Source organism: Chenopodium quinoa, unplaced genomic scaffold (genome assembly GCF_001683475.1).
Source record: "Chenopodium quinoa cultivar QQ74 unplaced genomic scaffold, ASM168347v1, whole genome shotgun sequence".
In the NCBI taxonomy this organism is placed as follows: domain Eukaryota; kingdom Viridiplantae; phylum Streptophyta; class Magnoliopsida; order Caryophyllales; family Amaranthaceae; genus Chenopodium; species Chenopodium quinoa.
In genome coordinates this window covers 1522722-1541022 of record NW_018742733.1, presented here as the reverse complement: position 1 = coordinate 1541022, position 18301 = coordinate 1522722, and the positions used below count along the sequence as shown (strand labels likewise).

The window sequence follows — 18301 nt, the reverse complement described above, 5'->3', positions numbered from 1 at the left end:
TGAATTTTTTATACCAATTAGTTGCTAGTAAAAGAGACCATGTTTATAAAAAAAAATTAAGATTTCCTCACTTCAAACAAAATATTGTTTTATCAATAATTTTCTACAAAATATCTAAAATTTATCTAATTACAAACCTCATCTAACTGGAAAGATATATAGAATTAAATAAAAGATTAGGGATAGAAGTGTATCTTGTAAATTACTAATCCTATCTAAATGTTCATCGATCTACAATTCTACACCATTACTATTACTTCTCTATGATCTACCCTAAAAACAAAAATAAGAATTGTTAAATTATACAATCATAACAACATACTCACATGAGTATGCATGTTGTATAATATGTGATTTCAAGACAAGTTTACTGGATTTTAAAGGTGTATGATCTAATAGCAAATTCAAAGTGATAAATAGAAATAAATCTTGTACTTTATATCTATTTATATTACCAAAGATTAATGCTAAGTAACAAGGAAAATTAATTAATAACTTAGCTAGTTGATGGAAAAATAATAATATACTTGTATAGCAGCAATTTCTATAGAATTTCAAAAAATTGCAATCAAGTACTTCCTCCGTCCCTAAATAACATTCCTCTTTCTCTTTATTATATGAGGAATGAATGCTAGAAAGAGGAATGTAATTTAGGAACGGAGGGAGTAATTAAATATTTGCAGCAATATTATTATAGTAACCAAATAATAGAGTGAAATTAATTATAGAAATTCAACAAATACATAAAACGTATTTGAAGTGATGGATCAATTAATCAAAGAACCATAACAATAGGGTGTATTATATATTTATATGGAATAGCAAAAATTAATATCAAAGCTACATCATTAGATGGAAAAATTAGCAATTACCGAATTACGAGTTGTCACGAAAAGATTTTTCCGTAGTTTCATTAGAGTGTAGAGAAGCGTATATATACAACCTAAGATTAGGGCTCATGAGATAGGCCCGATAACTATACAATATACACAATAATAATAGGCCTTAACACCCCCCCTCAAGTTGGAGCATGCAAATCACAAATGCCCAACTTGCCAAGTAAATACAGGAATTGACTTTTACTCAAAGCCTTGGTGAATATATCTGCTAATTGATCCGTCGTCTTGACATAATACGGACTAATTATACCATCCTGAATCGTATCACGAAGATAATAACAATCCACCTCAATGTGCTTGGTACGCTCATGAAAAATCGGATTCTTCGCAATATACAAAGCAGATTGATTATCACAAAACAAACTCATAGCGCGGGGATGCGAGATACCCAAACTCAGAAGAAGGGCCTTTAACCATTTCTACTCATCAGTAGTTTTAGACATTGAGCGGAATTCGGCCTCAGAAGAAGACTTGGCCACAGTTTCTTGTTTCTTAGTCTTCCAAGATATAGGAGAAGCACCAAGAAACACCAACCAGCCAGTGATAGAACGGCGCGACAAGGGACAACCTGCCCAATCTGAATCGCACCAACCTGTAATATGAAAATCACAATCCGAACTCAAAAGAATTCCCTGACCCGGACATCCCTTCAAGTACCGTACTGTGCGAAGAGCCGCTTCCCAATGATCCTGTCGCGGGTATTGCATAAATTGAGACAAAATATGCACCGCGTATGACAAATCCGGTCTAGTAAAAGAAAAATAAATCAGACGACCCACAAGCCGTCGATACAGATCTGGATCAGAAAAGAAAGGGGACCCTGATTTCTCCAGAGAATGATTCTGCTCAATAGGAGTACCTGCCGGACGAGCACCTAGAAAACCAGACTCTGCAATAATGTCAAGTGTATATTTCCGTTGACATAAAAATATGCCTTCCGGACTACGAGCAACCTCAACACCAAGAAAATACTTCAAAACACCCAAATCTTACATATGAAAACAATCACTCAAGTATGTCTTGAACAGTGAAATCGCAGAAGAATCATTACCAGAAATTATCAAATCATCAACATACACCAGGACACTAAGCTGAATAGACCCAAATTGCAGAGTAAAAAGAGAATAGTCAGAGTACGATTGCACAAATCCGTACCGTTTCAAAGAGAGGCCAATTTAAAATACCAACACCGAGGTGCTTGACGAAGACCATACAACGACTTCAGAAGACGACACACCATACCAGGTTGAGCACCATGAAAACCAGGGGAAGGTTTCATATAAACCTCCTCATCAAGATCACCGTGAAGGAATGCATTATGGACATCCATCTGATGCAATTCCCAATTCTTTGCAGCAGCCACAGCAAGAAAAGCACGAACAGTTACCATTTTAGCAACTGGAGCAAAAGTCTCGTTTTAATCGATACCCTCAACCTGATGATTACCAAAAATAACGGGACGAGCCTTCAACCGCTCTATTGTGCCGTCAGAATTAAGCTTGACCTTGTAAACCCATCTACACCCAAGAGCTTTCTTGCCCGGAGGTAAATTTTCCATGACCCGTGTGCCATTATTTTCCAATGCATCAATTTCTTTTTGCATCTCTTCTCTCCATCCCTCATCTTGCATTGCCTCCTTGAAATTACGAAGCTCAACCATCTTAACAATAGCTGCAATAAACACACGGCGTCACACAGAAAATTTATCACAATTCACAAAATCTGCTAAAGGATAGGGAGTACCTGAGGAGCTTGGAGAGGACGGTGAACTGGGAGAGATGGATGGACCCGAAAGAGAAAAAGTATGTGCGACATAATCCCGATGCCAAGCCAGAGGGTGCCTCTCCCATTGAGCACGACCCAAGTCGGTAGAGTGTGAAGAAGAGTGACTCGGATCAGCCAAGGAGCTGTTGTCCGAGGCACTGTCCGTAGGGGCAGAAGACACCACGGAAGTGCTGCGGTCAGACTTGGGCGCCGCGGGTGGGCTGCGGTCCAGTCTGGCAGTGACAGCCACCTCCGAGGCAGACACGACAGATGTAGGGGCAGCAGGAATTTGAGGGGAAGCAGCAGTAGATGCAGTAGCATCGGTGTTAGGGGCAGCATTAGGGAGTGCAGTAGGATTAAGAGAGGAATGTGGGGTTTGATCATGGGTAAGAGAAGTTTCACTCAACTCCAAAATATGTTCTAAATCATCCAAGAAATCCACATCAACTCCAACATTATCATTAGACACAACCTCAATATTAGTGTCGTCACCTTCATTATCACGCACAAATGGGAATTCGTGCTCAAAAATTTAACATCACGCGAGACAAAAATATCACCCGTTTCCAAGTCATACACTTTCCACCCCTTTTTCCCATGAGGATATCCCAAAAACACACACTTCCTACTCCTAGGTGCAAATTTGTCACCTTTAGCTCGTTGATTATGGGCAAAACATAGACAACCAAACACTCTCAAAGCATCAAAATCAGGTTCTTTGCCAAAAAGAATTTCATATGGGGTTTTATTGGCTAGCAAGGTAGAAGGAGTACGATTAATCAAATAAACCGCACCTAAAACACATTCTCCCCAAAAAGTGATCGGTAGATTCCTTTGAAACATTAAAGCTCGGCTCACATTTAATATATGTTGATGTTTTCGCTCTACCCTACCATTTTGCTGAGGTGTACCAACACAAGAAGTTTGGAATAAAATGCCATTGTCATTGAAATATGGAATTAAGTGTTTGAACTCCGTACCATTATCACTCCGCACACATTTAACAGTGACATCAAATTGACATTTAACCATAGCAAAAAAAGAGAGAAAGGAAGAATAAACTTCAGTTTTATCATTCAATAAATAAACCCAAACACCTCTTGAAAAATCGTCAACAATAGTCAAGAAATAATGAGCACCACAAGTAGACGGCGTCTTATATGACCCCCACAAATCACAATGTATTAATTCAAAAATACGGCTAGCCCTATTATCACTATTGGGAAAACTATCCCGAGTTTGTTTTGCTTGGGGACAAATATCACATGCTTTATTCAAAGATTTGATACTCGAACTAACACTAACAGCAGGAACTAACTTGACAATTTTATCCGACGGATGACCCATACGACGATGCCATAACTCGAATGTAGAAACTTTCGGATCCGTCACTGCACATACTTTGGGAATACGCCGAAAATAATAGAGTCCATCCAATCGTTCACCGGCTTCAATCAGGCTCCCCGAGTGTTGGTCTTGTATAGCACATAAAGAATTAGTGAATTTGACAAAACAATGAGAATCATCAATCAATTTAGAGATCAAAATTAAGTTGAAATTTAATTTCGGAACAAATAGAACACGCTCAAGTATAATGCCATCAGCAAGAGACACTCGACCCTCCTTTGTTGCTAATGCTTGTGCACCGTCCGGAAGACCAACGGGACAAGGTAAGATCGATTGCTCATCTAGTAAGCAAGACTCATCCCCGGTAACATGATGAGAGGCGCCGGTATCAATAATCCAAGATAAGGAACAAAACTCACCACTCATCCGTTCTTGCTGAATATTAGCCATATTTAATAAAATACGGACATGTTCAGGTTGCAATGCCAAAAGATCGGCTGACGAAGAGGAATCACCACCACTGCTGCCCACAGCATTGGCACGCACAGGTGGTTTGCCAGGATCAGCCACACGAGCAGGAGGTTGCGGAGGTGCTCTGCTGCCAGATGCAGCCACGGTAGAGGAACCCGAAGCAACCCCCCCTTTCTTTCCGTAGCGTTCAAGCCACCATCCGGATATCCATGGAGCATAAAACAGCCTGCATTTTCGTTGCCCGAGCGTTTACAATGTGAGCAGTATAATTTCGATTTATCAACACGAGCAGAGGATTGAAATTGCTTTCGTTCAGTAGAGGGCAGAGCAAGCACTTGCGCATCATCTCTGGCCGCAGTGGATTTAGTGAAAGCAATGCTCCTAGATCGTTCCTCTTGGAGGAGGACCTGATATGCTCGTTCAAGCGTGGCAGGGGGCTGTTGTGAGAGCAGATTGGTACGCACAACACCGTATTTCGCATCATCAATTCCGACCAAAAACTGATGTAGAATCTCCTCCTCCCTGTCTTTTTCATACTTTGCAGCCACACCACATGAACAAGAACCGCACTCACAGCCATGTGGTGGCTTGAGGCACAAGAGATCATCAAAGTATCCCACCAATTTATTGTAATAGTCCTCGACAGACATAACAGGGGATTGCTTGCAATTTGTAATGGCAGCCCTTAATTGTTGCAGACGAGGTCCACAGGCCTCACAATATCGCTTCTCAAGATAGTCCCAAAGTCGTCTAGCTTCATCAAAGTAGGGTATGGAGGCTGCGATTTTGGGGTCGACAGCCCGCAAAATCCAAGAAATCAACATAGAGTTAACTGTCTCCCAATCAAGCAATTTTTTCTTCTCAGGAGGTTTAGAGATAGTGCCATCGATGAAATCGTATTTTCGCCTCGATTTCAAGGATAAAGTGATAGCCCGAGACCAAGCAAGGTAATTGTCACCCTTCAACACGACATGGGTAATCAAATTCTCTGGTTGACCGCCGGAACCAAGATAAAAGGGAGAGGAAGGATCAAGCTTTCCATCCTCCATGATCGATCGAATAGAGAAGTAGAGTAGAGAAAAAAAATCAGAAATTTAGGGTTTTAGTGATTAGAGTTTAGAGGCTCCGATACCATGTCACGAAAAGATTTTTCCGTAGTTTCATTAGAGTGTAGAGAAGCGTATATATACAACCTAAGATTAGGGCTCATGAGATAGGCCCGATAACTATACAATATACACAATAATAATAGGCCTTAACACGAGTAGTACCAAGATTATGAAATTACAAATAAGAAACTTGTATTTTCAAAAATTAAAAATTTACGAAGTTTTGAAACTAATTAGACCCTTAAGTACTCGGATTTTCTGGAGTATAATGAAATTGAAGTTATATACTTATGTCGTAAAGAAAATTGAAGTCATACAATTACATAAGGCCCATCTGACCCAAATATAATGATCCATCAGCAAAAGGGAAAATTCAATAAATTTGGGTCATTAATTAGTTATACATGGTGACCCAAACATATAATGACCCTTATCTGAAAAAAAGTTGTTCTATAATAAGAAAACAATAGAATACCTTACCAATGTTAGCATTCTCAATGATTATGGGATCGAGCGTATCAAAACAGTTTGCGTAAATTAAGGTAAGGTCATGTTGATTCCACCCTATTTTTTTTCGTTGAACAAGAATTAATTTTAATAAGACAAACTTTTAAATAAAACGGATGTTCAACATCCGTTATAAAGTGACAATAAAATGTGTAAAAGTTACACTAAAACGCACAAAAGTTACTCTGATATATATACTCCCTCCGTGTTTTTTTAAGTGATACATTTTCCATTTCCGGCCATGTTTTTTTAAGTGATACATTTCCTTTTTTGGCAAAACAATACATTAAAATATTATATCTCTCTCCTCTCATGGCCCCCACCTAAACCCACTACTACTTTTTTATTATATTTTTCCTCTCACATTCATTACTTTTCAATAAACTATTAACCCCACTATCTTTCTTTAACAATTTTTAATACTCCACTACCCCACTTACCTCTTATTTTATTTAAGTCAATTAAATTGTCTAAAACTATGTGCTGGTCAATATGTATCACTTAAAAAAAACACGGAGGGAGTAAGAGTTATTTATGCTTCATTGATAAATTTGACAAAAGTGACACTAAATCTGACAAAAGTGTACCCGATGTACAGTAAATTACTGAAAATCGGGTGTATACAAAAGTTAGTTTTTTAATAAACTAATAGTATTATTTTTTGTAATTTTTATACAAAGTATTAGTTGGGATTACTAAGAACCAATTTGCATCTTTCAAAAAAAAAAAAAAAAAAGAAGAAATCTTAAGAAATTATGTATGCCACATAATATGTTATATGTTAGGGATATTTTGGATAGTGCAAAATTTGTACACCATTATTATACTACTTCTCATTTTTAAGATTTTAGGGATATATAAATATATTGGATAGTGCAAAATTTGTACACCATTATTATACTACTTCTCATTTTTTAGATTTTAGGGATATTTTGGATAGTGCAAATTTTGTACACCATTATTATACTAATCCCTCCGTCCCTAAATTACATTTCTCCTTTCTATTTTTGGTATTCCAAAATTACATTCCTTCTTTCTATTTTTGATAAGTTTTTTTTAGTAAATCAACTCTCTTTTTCTGTTTTATATTTAATACTTTCTCACTCATCCTTACCTAATCTCACTCATAATCCTTGTGCCAAATTACAATGAATATGATTGGTTAAAAATTTTCAATTAGGAGTATGTGATTGGTCCTTTTTTTTGCAAAGGATTGATGACATGTCATGAGTAATAACTAATCTATCTTTGTACTTCCCATTGCATTATCTAATTATTGTTATTTGTCTTATTCTTTCCTCCTTAATTCCCATGTAAATTTCCAAAGAGGAATGTAATTTAGGGACGGAGGAAGTACTTTTAATTTTTTTAGATTTTTAGGGATATTTTGGGTAGTACAAAATTTGGATACCAATATACTTCCTCCGTTCTTTTTTTATTGCACCATAAGAAATTTCACGCTTGCCGATGCATTACTTTAGCTATCAATATCTTCAATTATACTTTTGTAAAAATTAAAAAAAAAATTGATATTTGAAAAGTAGAGTTCGATACGAATCTAACTAGATCCCACATGACTATATTTTTCCTAATGTATAAATCACAAATAATGATCAAAGAAGTTTTAAGTAAATAGTGTAAAAGTTCTAATGGTGCAATAAAATAAAAACGGAGGAAGTATTTTTTACTCCCCTCCCTACCTTCAATTACATAACACTCCGTACTCCGTATGGAGTGGAGGTTACATTTTACGAATATATGTTTCAATGTTCACCCTTCACTTCCCTTGACCAATAAACTACACAAATCAAGAATTAGCTAGATTGACTGAAAAAAAGGGAATGTAACCCTCTCTTTACCATCAAGATCTATGGCATAAAGGTCTTCAATTGACAAACTAAATACTACGTATCTAAACTGTAAAAAGCATCTGAGACATTAAGCTTCAAAACATATTATAATTTTACTGCAAAATAATAACCATCGAGAAATTCATCACATTTTCAGCAAAGCAAAAATAGAAGCGAATTAGATAGCTAACATATAATACTTCTAGGTGTAACAATTCGCAAATCTCCTCAACTACTAGCTAGTTTCTTACCAAAAAGTAACTAAAGACATTATTCTACTAGATGAGAAATTACTAGTTTACACACAGATGAGGCCCTCCGAACTTTGAATAGCCTTGCAATTGCAGCAATTGTTGTTCCACTAACCCTACCCTTCAAATTGATCTTGAGCACCTTCAAGTTTATGGCATTCATTAACAGATATTCCAGCAGTATCTTATCAGCATTCACCAAATTAAAGAAGCTGATGTTGACAACTTCAAGTGTAATTGGTATTGGACATTTGGTCAAACAAGTTGGAAATACTGGAGGCAGTGGACATCTGCATACGTTACCACTAATACTAGCACTGTCAAAACGGTTTGACAGTTCGGTTTCGGTTCGGTTTGAAATCGGTTCGGTATTTAATCGGGTCGGTTTGGAATCGGTTTAATTGTCTCACGGGTCGGTTTTGGTTCGGTTTAAATAGTTATCGGTTCGATTTGGTTTCGGTTTATTGTTAAGCGGTTTTAATTCGATTCGGGTTGTAAACAGTCCGGGTAGTAAACGGTTCGATGCAGACGGGTTGCGGTTTGTTAACGGTGCGGTGTAAATGGTTTTTATCCCGGTTCAAACAGTTTCGGGTTGGAAACAGTTTTGGGTTAGAAAAAGTTCGGTTCTTTTTTGGTTCAGTTTATAACTGGTTCGGTTCTTTTTCGGTTCACTTTTTAACTGGTTCGGTTCTTTTTCGGTTTAGTTCTTCGATTGTTTAACCTCTTTAACGTTATTCATATCGGTTCCATTTCAAGTTTACTAAATTATAGTTGAATCTGAATTAATACATAGCCTAATGTATATTCATGTCACTAGCACACTCCCATCTTTATTTCATTATTACTCACAGAATGACAGAATCAATGTAATCATATGCTTAATAGTCTCTGTGAATTAATTTTATTTATTACGCCTTCATCCAAGCCTTGGTACTTAATATTACAAGCTTTTTATTCATTTGGTTTCATCACCTCAAATGTATACATGACTAGAGGCAGTAGTGTTGCTAACAGTTTGAGGCAGAGCCTAAGCCTGCTTGTTTTGCTCTTGTTTGTGAACAATTGATTATCCTTAAGACCTTAATGAATGATTTGCCTTGCTATTTTAAAAAAATATTCTAAGATTTCTAATATTTAATCCATTTAATTATATCCCCGTCAAAAAAAAAATCCATTTAATTATATAAAAAAGTTTGTAAACGGTTCGATTTAGAAGCGGTTTGGTTCATAAACGGTTCGATTTATAACCAGTTCGGTTTACAATCAGTTCGGTTTTTAAATGGTTCGGTGCAAACGGGTAGCAGTTTGCTAACGGTTCGGTGTAAGCGGTTTTTTTTGCCAGTTTAAACGGTTTCGGGTTGGAACCGGTTTCGGGTTAGATACGGTTCGGTTCTTTTTCGGTTCGGTTTTCTTTCAGTTCGGTTTGTTAACAGGTTCGGTTCTTATACGGTTTAACATTATTCGGGTCGATTCGGTTTCGGGTTTACTAAAATACGGTTCGGGTCGGTTTTCGGTTTCAAAAAAATCGGTTTTTAATCGGTTCGGTTCTCATTTGGGTCGGTCGGTTTCGGGCAGTTAAACGGTTTCGGTTTGAAATTTGACAGCACTAACTAATACCATCATGTCTTACCGAGTAATCAAGGGAGACGAGATTAGGGGCACGCTGCAAAATCCATAACACAAGATACCGCCATGAAAAGTTTGAGCATTTGATTAAACAGTGGTAACCCCTTACGATCAAATGGTTCAAGTGTGGAAACAACGGCAGTTGATCATACTCAGTTCCTCCAAGAGTAGCCTTAAAGTTAATGAGATGCAAAACAAAAGTAAAAATTCCATCAGATAGAAAAACAGTGAAAAATTCTAAGAAAGAAGTAGCAATATTAATTAGCTCATACCTCTATTGTATTAACTTTTAATCCTAAAGTCATCAAGTTAGAAACTTGTTGAAGGATTTTAAACACTAATTGTAAATTATAACACTGTTCAATGTGAAGTCTAGCTTCAGCTAGAGAGAGAATGTTGCCAAACTTGTAGTCTGAGAAAAAATCATCGATACAAAGATATTCAAGACTTGGAGCAGCTACTATTGTAATTTTTTCATTCCCTCTAGAACATGTTTTATTGAGATTCAATCTCTTTAAACTTTAGCACCATAATTTAAGATATTCAAGAATGAATACATATATTTTGCAATCCGCTGCAATGCTGAATAATTAATTCTTCAAGACGAGGCAACCTCATCAAGATATCATTCAAAGAAAAATCATCTGAAAATTGAATGTTTGTCAAGTGTAGGGTTAACAGATTTGGCAGGTGAATTGAATTCCGAAGAGGAAAATCAAAACTCGTCAACTTTAGCACCATAAGTTTCTCATTCGAAAATCAATATCTATCTCAATAACATCCCGTCGCATTATATTCCTAATCCATGAATGATATTGGAGGGCATTGACATCTATGCTGAAGAAGCAATTAAGCTTAAACAGCCTTAATGATCAAGACTCTATCCACAAACGCGTTGAAACTGTTGACAGGACTATCAAACATTGAAAATTTAAGCACAGGAACTTTGGTCCAAACAGATTCCCATCTTTTAGACAATATGCTAGTAGCCACAGCTTCTTTGGTCGATAAAAATGATAAGATTTCAGAGAGGAGGGCATCCGGCAAACTGCTAATCCTGTCTAACTGTTCATCCTCGGCCATTGTCAATTCTCTGCGTGTAGAAAAAAGAAATATTATGGAAATCAAAAGGCAGAGATTACAAGTATACTATCAAAAAAATTAACAAAAACATGAAAGGATAAAAAAGATACAGTACTAGAATATATACTTACAGACAATTGAGTTTCTGATGAAATGGGATAGAAGCACAATAGGGGTTTTATAGACCAGAAAAACTGTTAGACTACCCTGCACGAATATTAACTAAGTACATTGAATAACAGCTATCTTTGACTGGGATTTTCTCTTCAGATTTCACTCGATCTCCTTGGTAATGTTGGGAATCTTGGGATACTATTTGTTTCTCTATAAATTAAAACTCTTACACTTCCAATAAAAAAATACAATGAACAAATGATTGATACTAGTGCAGTAGTAATTATTTCATGGGAATCTTAAAAATACTAATCACAAAATGCATGTATCAACAATTTACTACAGTTCTCTTCAACAAAAAAAAAAACAAAAAAAAAAAATCAATTTACTACATGGGAGAAAATAATACATAAACCCTATGCACCTAATTACACTCAAATAATGGGGGAAAATAATGAGAATAACTTTTTTTTTTATGATGTATACGCATAAATCATACGAGTATGACATACACGTCATGGTCAATGGTGGAAAATTGAAGTCAAATCTTTGAATCCAAAATAAGTTCATATACTCAATATCCTACAAGGCCACAACCAAAACACAAAATTTCCCAAGGCGTATGACTAATATGAGACACTAGGGTTGTTTGGCAATCGACGGTTGGTTGTTGACTTGTTTGACTATCTGGAAGTATTAGCTATATGGGTTGGTTTTTTAAGTTATTGTTTAAGTTGGCTATTTTCAAAAGTGTTTGGTAAAATTATTAATGGTTGTTAGCTGTTTATTAGTGATAAAGTGGTCAAACAAGCCAAAACCAATAGAAAAAGCTACTTTTATTAGCTTCCGAAAAAGATAGCTTAAAAGCCAACAAAAACACCAACTACCAAACATATTTTTTGGCTGTTTGACCAAACTTAAAAGCCAAAAGGTAGGCAAAAAGTCAATTGTCAAACACCCCCACTATGTGCAAACCTTAAAAACGTCATTAGGTATGTGTTTGGTGGGGGGTGGGGGGGAAGACAAACCGATAGATTAATAAATAGTTTACCCCGATCACACCCGGGCAGAGATTAAAGTTTAGAGAGCCTTCAAGCTTCAGCAAGAGTAGTTTCAAGTTTGTCCAAGTTATAAGCATTAATTAATACAGACCGGGAGAGGGGTAGATAAATATATAGAAAGTCTGGTAACAAAATAACCATGTTTTAGTTCCTTGCTTCCTCAGCCAAAATATATGCTAGCTTGTTGGTAGTCCTTTCCTCAAAATATAGCTCAATCCACGACACGGTTTTAAGCCGCAAGTTCCTGCAAGTGATGACATTAGAGGTTAGCTTTATGCTGTTGTAACACACATTATTAGTGGCATCCCAATTTACAACACAAATTTAACAAAAAATAGACTTACCCGGCATTAAGGAGGAGAAACTATTAGTTTACACTCAGATGAGGCCTTGGGAACCTCGCTTAGCCATCCAATTATTTCATCCTTGTTGTTTTCATCAACCTTACTACCCTTGAAATTGATTCTGACCACCTTCAAGTTTACAGCATTGTTCAACAGATATTCCAGCAGTATCATATCAGCATCAGCCACATCCAACAAGGTGGCGTTCACGACTTCAAGGGTTGGAAACATACATTTGGGTAAAGTTTAAGGTGCAGGTAGCTGTGGTTGGTATTCCTCTGGATTAACAAGATGTTGACGGAATTCCAATAGCTCACCAAAGCGTGGTGGGAATCCCTCCAAACGTATATTTTTGACATATTTTCCTTCTTTACTCTGTAGTACCAAAGATATTAACCATTGAAATAATTGGAAACATTCGAGTTTTAAATAGCTAGACTTACCGAAAAATCAAAAGAGACGATATTAGGAGCACATTGCAATATCCATAGCACAAGATACCGCCATGAAAAGTTTGAGCAGTTGGTTGAACTAAAGTCGTAGTCCACGATCACATGGGTCAAGTTTAGAAACAAGGGGCGTTGATCAGGCTCAGTATACCCAGGAGCAGGCTAAAAATTAATTAAATGCAAAACAAAACAGAAAATTCTATTAGATATTAGTGACAGAATTGGAAGTGGACATGAATTTAACCACTCAAAACTAAACCCAGAATCCAGATTAGCTCAAAAGGTGAACTGGATGAAACACCAAAAATAAATAGTAAAAAATAGCAGGATAAGTTTTACATAATAAAAAAAAAATAGAGTATATTGCTAACCTTTTTCGTTGCAATATCTAATTTCAAAGTCTTGAGGTTAGAAGCATGTTTAAGTAGGCTAATCAATTCAACATCATAGCGTTCAGTAAAGCCAAGTCCGACATGAAGTCTAGCTTCAGTCAAAGAGGGCATGTTTCCATACACATATTCAGAAAATTGGCTGCCATTAATACGAAGGTATTCTAGTCTTGGACAATCTATTGTATTCTGTTTAGATTCAGGAAACACCATTTCCTCAACGATTTCCAATCTCTTTAGAGAAGAAGAACAAATACACATATTTCGCGATCCCAAGCACTCAAATAAAACCAATTCTTCAAGCTGAGGTAAGCTCATCAAGATATTTTTCAAAGGCAAATTGTCTGTAAATGCAATGAATTTTAAGTGCAGAATTAAGAGACTTGGTAGATGAACTGAACCCTGAAATGGGGTTATTAACCCAAACAACTTCAGCACCGTAAGTTTCTTACTCGAAAAAGTCCCAGCAGGTAGTATTCCCCCGACATGTACAAGATCTATCTCATCAACATCCCGTCGCAATATATTCTTTATCCATGAATGATAATGGTAGTCCCTGATTTGTGTCTTTGATAAGCCAGAAAGCTGAAAAAGCCTTAATGAAGGAGAATCATTACACTGCAAGACTCTATCAACAAACGCTTTGAAGTCGTGGACAGAACCTGATGGATTAAATGAAAAGTTTAGCGCAGGGACTTTAGTCCAAATGGATTCCCACCTTTTTGATAATGTGCTCGTAGCAACTGCTTCTTTGGTTGACAAAAACGATAAGATGAAAGAAAGGAGGACATCCGGCAATCTGCTAATCCTGTCACCCTCAGCCATTGTCAATTCTCTGCAGTAGAGAAAGAAAAGGCTTAGAATATTTTTCTCTTAGAAACATATACTACCTCTGTTGACATTTACTTGCAACTTTAGGGTATTATTTGAGAGACATAAAATATTCTAAAGTTGCAAGTAAATGTTAACGGAGGTAGTACTAGAATCTATAGAAGTACAAGATTGAGTTAAAGATCAAATGGGTAAATAATAAAGATCCCGCTAATAAGCGCCAATTTAGTACTAGATATTTAATTAAATTAAAACAAAAACAATATTTATAATTTCCAAAGTAGCATCGCATTTCATTCACTTCCTTTTTCATAATAAACCATGCTAGCATTTACTTTGTATTTCTGCCTGTTCTCATTGAGAGAACTCAACTGAATTGAACTGAACTTATTAGAACTGAATTAAACTGAACGGAATATTTTATAAGAGAAGGAAATTAGAAGCTGAAGTAAACCGGACTTATTAGAGGTGAACTGAACTGAAGTGAAGTGAAAATAATCATATGAGAAGAGGCCCTTAATCTATATTCATTGCATTTACAGTATAATAAGATTGTAAGACTTAAAGTTTTTTTGGGGGGAAAGAGAACCAGGTAACAGGGAATGAATGACTTTCCAAGAGAAAATATTTTTTTTTGAAACAACACTATTGTAAAAATAGTTTCCTTTGTTTATATATTTACCAAAGAAAAAATGTAAAGAAAGAGGGAATTAAAAGTGATCGAAAGGGAGGAGTAGAATGACATGCGAGATATGAGATGTAAGAAATAAAGAGAAAAATGTGACATACTTTCATATCAAAACAAATAAAGCCTAAATGTAGGTTGCAATGAAAATAAATATAGGCTTACACATAAGTAATACAAGTAGTAAAAATGTCATTTATTGCTAAGGAAAATAAGTAAATATTAAATCAACTTTATACTGAGCCATTTTTATTATGTCAACCTTTTCTGAGCACGTCAACATTGAAGTAGCATTAATTTGAGTAAATCCTTTATAATTCCTGAAATTTTTAGATAAAATATTGGCATTTAACTTACCTACAAACTCACAATCTCCTTCTTGTCTCCATTCTTCCTTTTATCTTCATAATCTTAACTCCATTAAACATACTCTTTTTTTTCCCTTCCTCTTATCCCAGCACTGCTCACTCATTATCACGCATGCTCACACTAGCAAACCCAAAACCACATGTGCACACTTGAATTTCAAATTGAATTATTAGGGTTTTTTTTTCAAGGGAGGATAGAATATTAAACAACAAATTGTGACTTCATTTTAGCCTAATTCCGAAAAAAGAAAAATGAGAAGAGGATGAATGGAGAAGAAGAAGTAAGAATGAGGAAAAATGGGGATGAAGAACAATGAAAAAGTGTAATAGTTGTGGATTAAAAATTGGAAAAAAATATATAATTAGCCTTTTTATCTCCATCTAATAGTAAGAAGTTAACCAGTTTTTGCATGACACTTTTAATTTTAGCATAATAAATTTTAATGCTATACAAGTTTGATGTGTTTAGAAAAAATCAAAACGGTTGACATAATAAAAGTGAACGATCAAAAGCATTTTTTGTATTTACAAATTTTCCTATTGTTAATTAATTTATTAAAATAATAATTCTGTTTAACTAGCTCCAAATCGCCAATGCATGCGAAGAATATAGGATTAAAAAAATAAAAAAAAATTAAAATTTTGTGACTTTCAAATGAAATAAGAGAAGCAAAGACGAATTTAGTAGTTAGAAAATTAGATTGTTTGCTCCATTGTCTTGAATTGAATTAGGTGATGATCGATCATTTGAAATTACCTAATTAAATTGAAAAATTATCAATTAATTATTTAATTGTCATAACCATATCATACAATAACACAAATATATGATCTAAATCATCAAAAAAACATTAAAAAAAAAAACTTAAACAATTAAGAATTTACAACTCTAACAAAACAAGGTTTAGACCTGACAAACAATTAAATTTAAAGATGATAAAAAAAAAAATGATTTTAATAAGATTTAAGATTTAGGGTTAGAACTTACGGAATTGGGGAATAGGGATTGGGAAGCGGGACTAATCGGAAGCGAGAATCCATGGTGATCGACTGGGCGTTGATCGGCGGCTGGTGGTTGAACAAGATCTCTGTCTCTCACTCTCAAACCAAAGTCTGACTGCTGTCTTTTGTCCTAGGTCAACTCATTTTCTTTGTTTTTTCTCAGGGTTTTATTTACTTATATATTTAAAAAAAAATTAAAAAAAAATAAAACCCAAAAAGTTGAATTATTTATTATATATATATAACTCAAGTAGAACTTTCTTAGTTCTTCCTAAAATTTTCAAGTAGAGAAGTACAAGATTGTCAATCAAAGGAGGATTCCAAATAACTTACATACATAGTAATAAAAATAAAAAAGGTATAGAATAAAAAAGGTATAAAAAAGGTATAGAATAAAAGGCAACTTTATAGATTCGTCGATCTCAAATTAATTAATGCATTGTAGTATACTAGTATGGAGGCTAGTGCTTTTAAAGTGAAAGATGCCACCATCGATACAATCTATTAATGGTTGAAAATCAATCACTAGATTAGCATGACACATCCTCCTCCAAAAATTGTATACCCAAACTTAATTGTGGAGATCGATGTTCAAGCATGCACTAGTATGTTAAATTTCAATAATGTACTCACAAAAATCAAACTAAATGCCACATATTTATTCTTATATATATATTTAACAAAAGGGAAATTCATCACGTTTTTAGCAAACCATAAATAATACTCTTTTCGTCCCTAAATTACATTCCTATTTCTAGCATTTATTCCTCATAATATTATTGAGAAAATAGGAATGTAATTTAAGGACGGAGAGAGTACCTTAATACCTTATTTACATTAATATAGAGTACTTGTAAGTTGTAACAGTCCGCAACTCCTCTCGACTCTTCATAGTAACAAATTTGCTGTGACAACATTAGGCGTACCCCTAAAGAGGAGGAGAAACTATTAGTTCCCAAATAGATGATGCCATGGGAACTTGGAATACCCTTGCAATTGCATTCATTGTTCTTGCTTTATCCGCCTTCAAAATGATTCTGAATACCTTCAAGTTTATCGAGTTCTTTAACAGATATACCAGCAGTATAATATCAGATTATCATTATCATCCAATTCAACCAAGCTGATGTTAACAACTTCAAGTGTTGGCATTTGACATTTGGGCAACCAAGTGGGAAGTTGTAGTGGTAGCCGTGTTGGGTCTTCCTCCGCAAGTGTGTAAATAAAGCCCTGAAATTTCAAAAATAGATTCGGTCTAACATTATTAGCAACACTAGTTTTGGCTCCGTGTAACGCACGGATTTATAAAGTATGATTTATTAATGATAATAATAGTCAATTGAAATAGCGTGAATTAAAATTGCCGTTAAATTTTAATAACTTCGCTTTTATTTTTTGAAAAAAAAAATTATTATGTCCATCCTTTAAATTCTTATGTGTCACAAATATATATATATATATATATATATATATATATATATATATATATATATATATATATATATTGTGAAGGAAATTTTTTCACAAAATTATGCAAAGTGTTCAACCGGTAATTATTTTAATATATAGTATAGATAGATTTGCGTACATTGGAAAAAGTTGGACTTACCTTGTACAATATTGAGTAATCAAGAGAGACGAGATTTGGGGCACGGTGCAAAATCCATAATACATTAATACTAGATACCGAAATGAAAAGCTTGAGCGCTTAATAAACATACCACCGTTGCCACTTTACGATCAAATTGGTCAAGTTTGGAAACAAGGGAAGTTGATCACGCTCAATATCTCCAATAGTACCCTTAAAACAGCTCGTCTTGTGTGCGGCCGGTCACACCGTGTGACCACTTAAAGTGTGGCCAGCCACATATAAGACTTTGTGAACAGCGAAATATTATTCTAAGTAGTAGGATGATTAGATTATACCTTTGTCGTAACATTCAATTCTAATTCATCAAGTTAGAAGCTTGTTTAAGGATTTCATGCACTTTTACATAGTAGTCGAAGTGAAGTCTAGCTTCAGCGAGAGAGGGCATATTGCCAAACTAGTAATCTAATGTTGAAAAAACGCCGTCAATGAAAAGATATTCAATACTTGGAGCAACTACTGTTATATTTTTTGAATTTCTCCGGAAAAAAATATACTAGTAT

At 35.1% G+C, this 18301-nt stretch overlaps 1 protein-coding gene and 1 pseudogene across 1 annotated transcript; both read right to left on the bottom strand.

The window, feature by feature from the left end:
* Positions 1–1018: 1018 nt before the first annotated feature.
* LOC110723507 lies at positions 1019–5530 on the bottom strand (annotated as a pseudogene).
* Positions 5531–12672: 7142 nt separating this feature from the next.
* Positions 12673–14089, bottom strand: LOC110723506 (F-box/FBD/LRR-repeat protein At1g16930-like). Its single transcript, XM_021902860.1, has 3 exons — positions 13247–14089; positions 12870–13037; positions 12673–12801 (listed from the first exon to the last, which is right to left on the bottom strand). The coding sequence occupies exons 1-3, from the start codon at positions 14087–14089 to the stop codon at positions 12673–12675; spliced, it is 1140 nt and encodes a 379-aa protein (XP_021758552.1).
* Positions 14090–18301: the final 4212 nt, after the last annotated feature.

Excerpts from the sequence above, each read along its gene's own strand:
- LOC110723506 (XM_021902860.1), bottom strand. The coding sequence starts at position 14,089 with ATGGCTGAGGGTGACAGGATTAGCAGATTGCCGGATGTCCTCCTTTCT. Across the intron at positions 13,038-13,246 it reads TAGATATTGCAACGAAAAAG|CCTGCTCCTGGGTATACTGA; the intron begins GTTAGCAATATA and ends ATTAATTTTTAG. Across the intron at positions 12,802-12,869 it reads TCGTCTCTTTTGATTTTTCG|AGTAAAGAAGGAAAATATGT; the intron begins GTAAGTCTAGCT and ends TTGGTACTACAG.